This window comes from Galeopterus variegatus, unplaced genomic scaffold, assembly GCF_000696425.1.
Source record: "Galeopterus variegatus unplaced genomic scaffold, G_variegatus-3.0.2 Scaffold2024, whole genome shotgun sequence".
NCBI classification, from domain to species: domain Eukaryota; kingdom Metazoa; phylum Chordata; class Mammalia; order Dermoptera; family Cynocephalidae; genus Galeopterus; species Galeopterus variegatus.
In genome coordinates this window covers 166,407-172,775 of record NW_007728135.1, presented here as the reverse complement: position 1 = coordinate 172,775, position 6,369 = coordinate 166,407, and the positions used below count along the sequence as shown (strand labels likewise).

Sequence of the window (6,369 nt, the reverse complement as noted above, 5' to 3'; positions counted from 1 at the left end):
ATACCTTTTTCTGATTCATTCAAATGTGCTGCATGGGCTAGCAAAGTTTTGACCTTTCTGTATCAAAAGGCCTAGAAAAATCCTTAACCTTTCTAGGAATTTTTATCCTGAGGAAATAACTAGAGATTTGTATCATTCTTTATGATAATTTGTAATAGCAAAATATTGAAAAGTTTTTGGTAGGTGTCCAATGTAGAGACTAAATCAAATATACAATGGGAATAATATACTGCCATGGAAAGTGTATTGGAGAAAATTTAGTGGCAGTGGAAAGTATTCTTAATCTGCTTTTAAATTACAACATCTTTCAAAATAATTCATATAGTATAAATACATAAATATAAATATATACAAACAGAAAAACCTAGAAAGATATATATTCAAATGTTTGATTATTTCTGGATATTAGGATAGTAAGAGATTTTTTCACTTCTTTCTTTCAATTACTGAACATAATGAACATAAATCATCTTTGTAAAAGGGGAAAAAGATACAATAAAAAAAATCTACTCCAATCTTACATGATGACCTTTCTTCCACGAAGTCTTTGAAGGAAGATTTTGAAGCTCTCACCTTTGAAGCCTAGGAGTGCTTTACTTGAATCTCTCTCTAATACATCTTATTTCTCCTTGTATATATCTGTAAGCAATTACCTATTATCTTGGCATTGTTCCTTGATGGCCCGAATTCACTGTTGTCTCTTTTTTAGTATCTATGATGTAGGTGTCTGATAAACAGTTGCTGAATTGGACATAATATAAATGTCCACAAGAGCATAGTAAGTGGCATCTCTAAAGAACTAGGTGGGAAGAGATACGAAAGCTGTTTTCTTGTGGCGTGGGGAAGGCATGTTGAGCTTCAGAAAATTAAGAAGAGGAAGCAGGCACATATGTACATGCCCTAACTTCTGACAGCAGGCACCGTGTTTCAGAACAATTATCCTGAGGAGTCTTGGGAGGTGACATTTCTAACCCTGGGTTGGTATGGGCAGATTTACGTGGTAGTCTCTTCCTTTCCCAAGACAAATGCATTGTATAGGAAGGCTGAAATTTCCTTGCGGAGTATGATTGTCATTGGAGGGAACTGAACCCAATGGAATCAACTTCATGGAGGAAAATCTTTCAAGAGTAGTTTCAGACATGGAATGGCCCAGTCTAGGAAAAATAAGTCTATATTTGTGTGGTGCTCTTTTGGTTTTCACTGTGCAAAATGCATATCACTCATCAAAGGCATAAATTCTGTGATTTATGAAATTATCCCTTCCCTCTAGGAGCATAAGTGATGATTTTTGTGGTTAGAGGTGATGAGCAATTAGCTAAGGAAAGGTGACTCCTGCTGCAAGCTTCCTTCTACTCAGGACTGGTTTTTGGTCCAAGTCTAGGTCTGTTAAGTTTAAAGAAACCCATGTAGAATCATGTCTTTTGAACTCTAAGAGAGCAGCTTTTGTGATTTTGGTCTCAGTAATGAGGCACAGCAGAGGGTTTGCAAAGACAGGCTCTGGGGTCAGATGCCCCAGACTGAGAGTTAGCTTCTAACTAAATGTGTGACTTTGAGCAGTTCCTTAATCTCTTTAACCTTTAGTTCCTCATTTGAAAATGGGATAATAGTATTTATGTCATAGTGGAATTGTGAAGACTGAACATCATAAAGCATTTATTTAGTGCAGTGCCTGGCATGTCACAAATGCTCAAATGTTAGTGGCTGACATTATGACTAAGGTCCACACACTCCAAAACCAGATACATTCAGAACTCTGGGTTTGGGTAGGCACTTGCATAACTAAAATTTATCTCTTTAAAAAAAAAAAAAAAAATTGAAACTGACTGAGTCTGATAAAAAGTTTTGTAAAATAGAGATATTATGCCTGAGTTCTTCCAGTGTAGATTACCATGGAACTTTGAGGTAAGTATCTTATATGTTGTTCCTTCTTGGCACTCAGACTAGAGCACTACATCTGTTGTTTCAAAAATTGTAAAATAAATATTGGAATATAAAAAAAAATAAGTACATTCTTATCTGGTAAAATGAGGAAAACCACCTTCTGCTAGCATCTCAAATGCAGCTAAAGGCTTTAAAGGAAGGGGAAGAGACTGGGAAACTCTTGAAACCCCAAGAACATATGGTAATAAGTCAAATGTCTCCTACTAAAGGTATAAACTTCTCAGAGCAGTGTTTTATAGGCTGTCTATAATGTGCCCACCAACCAAAAACAGTTTATTGATAATGCCAGATATCGTATACTATACCGAGAACAAGATGCAGTTCTGTCTTTGAGGTGTTTATAGTCTAGTGGGGAAGACATACAAGCTAACACAGCAATTTAAAAATTCATGGTGATAAGTGCTGTGATAATGGTGAGTATCAGGCTCTCGGAATATAGGGAGAAACAACCAAGTGCTGGGGGTTAGGGGAAGACTTTGAGGACGTGACATTTGTTTTGAGTATGAACAAGGAGGTGCAAGGATGCTCCAGGGAAGGATTGTAAAGGGACAGTTTTATAAAGGCCTAAGGGCAAGAGATTGTGGCCTGTTCTGTTACTTCATGAAGGTTTGGAAGAGGGAGTTGGAGATGGGGGAAGGTAGAAATAAGGCTGGAAATGTAGACAGAGGCCAGATCATAAAGTACCTTGTAAAGCAGTTTTAGAGTTTGGAATTAGTCCTAATGGCAGTAGAGAAGATGGAATGTGACGGAAAGTTGGCAAAGTAGCCAGTGTGGAGAGAGGAATAACTGGAGACTGCCTAAGATATGCAAGATACAAAGCTTACATTAAACAATTCAGGGAGAAATCAAGCTAGGCTGGAGAAGATATTTAAGGCTCAGCTTATGCTTCAGTGTGCCTGAAGGTTTTGTCCCTCAAGGTGTTTGTCAGCTTAGATCCTCTACTAGGTATAGCTGTGGAGCTTGTCAGAACTATACCCAACCATGCCCTCAGTAAATATCTCCTAAGATAAGCCAAGCAACATTTGGGAAAGTCTTACAAACATACAAAGAATGTGATCATGTGCACGTGCACACGAGCTTTAAGCTGCAGAGAAAGGTGGGTGAAGGCAGAGGGAGGGTGATTATTTCTCCCGTTGCAGTGCCTTCTGATCCAGCACCTTCCAATGCACACCCATTGGCATATCCCGAAGATGAGTTATCTAATTGCTAGCATGTGTAACTCAAACAGGGACTTAAACTTAAGTACTTTCATGTGTTCTCCCTATGTCTTTTTCCATGGGAGAAGAATGTCTAAGATCTAGACATATCTGATAATTTTCTCTGATTCCTGAGGCAAAATAAAACCTATTCTGTGTCATAGCCATAGCCAACCTTAATGCCAATAAGACCAAAAAGGTATTGTGGAAGACACAAAAGTACTTCAAAGTAACAAGTCCTAACCTATGAATAGCAGAGGAGCATTGTTACAATTCTTATTTGAACATCCAATAATAAAAACCTTGTTTTTTTTCCTGACTGACACTTTGGAATTTCAATTGAAAGTGACAATTGGGAAGTATAATGTACTTTTGTTTACCATATCTTTTAGGAAGCTGGAACAGAAAAGAGTGTTTTCCCCCTGCCTGAACCACAAGATTTCTTTCTGGCCTCCCAAGTGAAGTTTGAAGACCTCATAAAAGATTTGAGAAAACTGAAGAGGCAACTAGAAGGTAATAGGAACTGTTCTGTTATTATGATAATAGTTAAGATTACTTTTGAAAAAAAAAGTTTTAAAAGGATTAGTTATGTCTGGGTCATGGAGTAAAATTGGTGCAGAGTTCAGTTATGGTACACTCCAGCCCTCATGAAATTTTCTATCTCTATGCACTCTTTGGAGGCATTCTCTCTTTTATCAGTGTTGATCATTTGCTTATTTTCTCTACATCTTGTTATATCTACATTTTCTTACATTTAATAGTTATAACTTTAATAATAATAATAGCAGCAACCATTTATTAAAAGATTACTGTCATATAATTCTCATAACAACCTTAAGAAGCAGAAACTACACTAACCCCATTGTACAGATGAGAAAAATGTGGCTTAGAGAAGTTACGTTCACACAGCCAGGAAGAGGCAGACTTACTGAGCTCTACCCTGGTCTATCCAGTTAGAACTCATGCATTTTCTTAGCTAGTTTACTATGCTGCTTTATATACATACCACACACGCACATGCACACACACGTTCCTGTGTGTTTGGTTTATGTATGTACGTCTAATGATGGTAAGATTCACCGTAAGCATTCTATTTTAGTTTAATTTACATTTTTAATTATTTAAAACCAAATGCTGAAAGCCCCTTTTTGGCTTTTTTAAAAGGTGAAAATATGTCTCACTTGGGCAGGAATTTTCCTTTGGCATTTCTAGAGTCTTATGTTTTCACTGTGGAGACATCTCCTTGTCCAAGAATATAAATACTTGCCTTGGAGCTTGTATAACTCCAATTGAAGAGCTCTACGGAGGATTTAGGGAGCGTGTTAATGTGGAAATGGAGCCTGGAGTGCCAAAAGGAGAGCTTGAGGAAATGAAGAGCTTCAACCAGGAATATTTTTACACTAAGACATAAAATAAACATTTTAAAAATGTTTGTGAAAGAGTGCTCAGAAACCTAAGTCTTAGACTGAGAACGGCTTGAAAATGGAAGTAAAGTGGGAAAGATGTGCTCCCGGTGGCAGGAGGGCCATTTATTTTTATTTTGGTCATAAAATTTGCTTAAATAAGGATAGTGGTTACAAGTGAATATTTTTACCTTGTAAATTATTTTTAAAGGAACATGGGGTTTTTTTTGTTTTTTTCATTCTGTTGACGTGGTTGAGAGAGTGAATTCAACCAAATGGTTGCTTTGTTCAGGAACAGAATATGCGAACTTGTCATTTCTTTCTCTGTCCTAAAGAGCTGCAGTTTTATCCTTATCTAAGATGAAGAGCTTGATTCATACTGTAATAAAGCAGAATAAGCCATCATGGAGCAGTTTTTTCTGTCCCTGTCCAGTGGCAGAATCAGGCCCAGAGCAGTCCTCAGGATGGCACCAGGGGTCAGTAATGGCAGAGGAAGAACCATGTGTGTTCACTCCGTGGGCCTCTCCCTTCTCTTGGCTCCTTGTAAAACCCATGGCCTGACCTCTTGTGTCATCTATTCAGCAGCAACCTGGTCTCTGTTCATTTTGTCTTTCCCCTTCTCCTTCCGGGGGCTGCCTCCCTTGGAATCCCAGTGAGTTTGATGATAAGTAGCACAGGGATAAGAAGAGTGAATTGGGAGGTGAGTGGAGAGGCAGGGCTTCTCCCAAAGCTCCTCATTTGGGTACATCCTATTTCGTCTTCTTAAATGTCATTCTGGGTCTCTCAGCATTCAACTGATACTTTTCCTCAGCCAATTTTAAGAGCTTCTGAAGCTGGTGGAGCTGTCTTAGGAAGGAAAACTGAACATTGCCTACAATCATTTTTCATTTTTGTACTGGGCTTCACTGAGGGACGTGAAGTGTCACAAAGGCAGAGGAGGAGACAACCCCCCCACCCCACACACATTGAATATTTAAACAAAAATGCCCTGCTAATCTTTAGAGATGCCAGTGTTTGCAACACATGAAAGGTACCCAGTAAATATTTAAAGAAAATACAGACCAAAAGGTTCTCTAATGAATTTCTTTCTCTTCTAAATACCATCTGGCATGATGGCCAGAACCGTGGCGGTACGTTTCATCTCACGTTCCCATTCAGGTTTCACCTCCTTTTCCATAAGGCCTTGGTGTGAGCCAAGATTGAATGTTTAATTGAAGAGGACATAATTTTCACACATACAGCAAAGATTTGATGAGGCTTTGAGGTTTATTGTAGTCATTAAAATGTCATAGCTGCTGGCAAAATCCCAGAAAATGTCTAAAGCTAAAACAGATGTGATTAGCAAATTTCAAGAAGTATCAGACCCCAGTTGTCCAGGCAGTCACAGCCCTTTAGAAGAAATATTTTTTGAGTAGCATTAACGACACCCTAACAATAGGATGTGAATTAACCTATGTTGTTGATTATACAGATGTCACTGATATAAGTACAGGTTGTCAATAAGCATCTTTCAGAGAGACAAGAACTTTGAATAGCATTTTTATGTACGTGATCCTAGCAAGGAATTGATAGTAGTATCAACTACAATTTATGGTTTGATTATCATCTGTCAAGAGCTTTACATATATCGTCTGTTTTTTTTTTTTTTGTCTTTTTCTGTGTCCGGCAACGGATCGCAACCCTCAGTGTTGCCCCCGTACCGGACCGGGACCGGCAACGGGATCGCAACCCTTGGCGTTGCCCCCGCGCCTCACTCAGCCAGTGAGCGGGAACCGGTCTGTATGTGGGATCCGAACCCTCGGCGGGAGCGCCTCCGCGCTTCCCAAGCG

The 6,369-nt window shown here is 38.8% G+C and overlaps 1 protein-coding gene across 1 annotated transcript in view; it reads left to right on the top strand.

The window, feature by feature from the left end:
* FMN1 (formin 1) overlaps positions 1 to 6,369 on the top strand; it is a 283,899-nt gene that overhangs the window by 151,543 nt on the left and 125,987 nt on the right. The window contains exon 12 of the mRNA XM_008580115.1: positions 3,530 to 3,650. Coding sequence (XP_008578337.1) covers positions 3,530 to 3,650 — 121 coding nt within the window. The remainder of the gene's footprint in view (positions 1 to 3,529; positions 3,651 to 6,369) is intronic.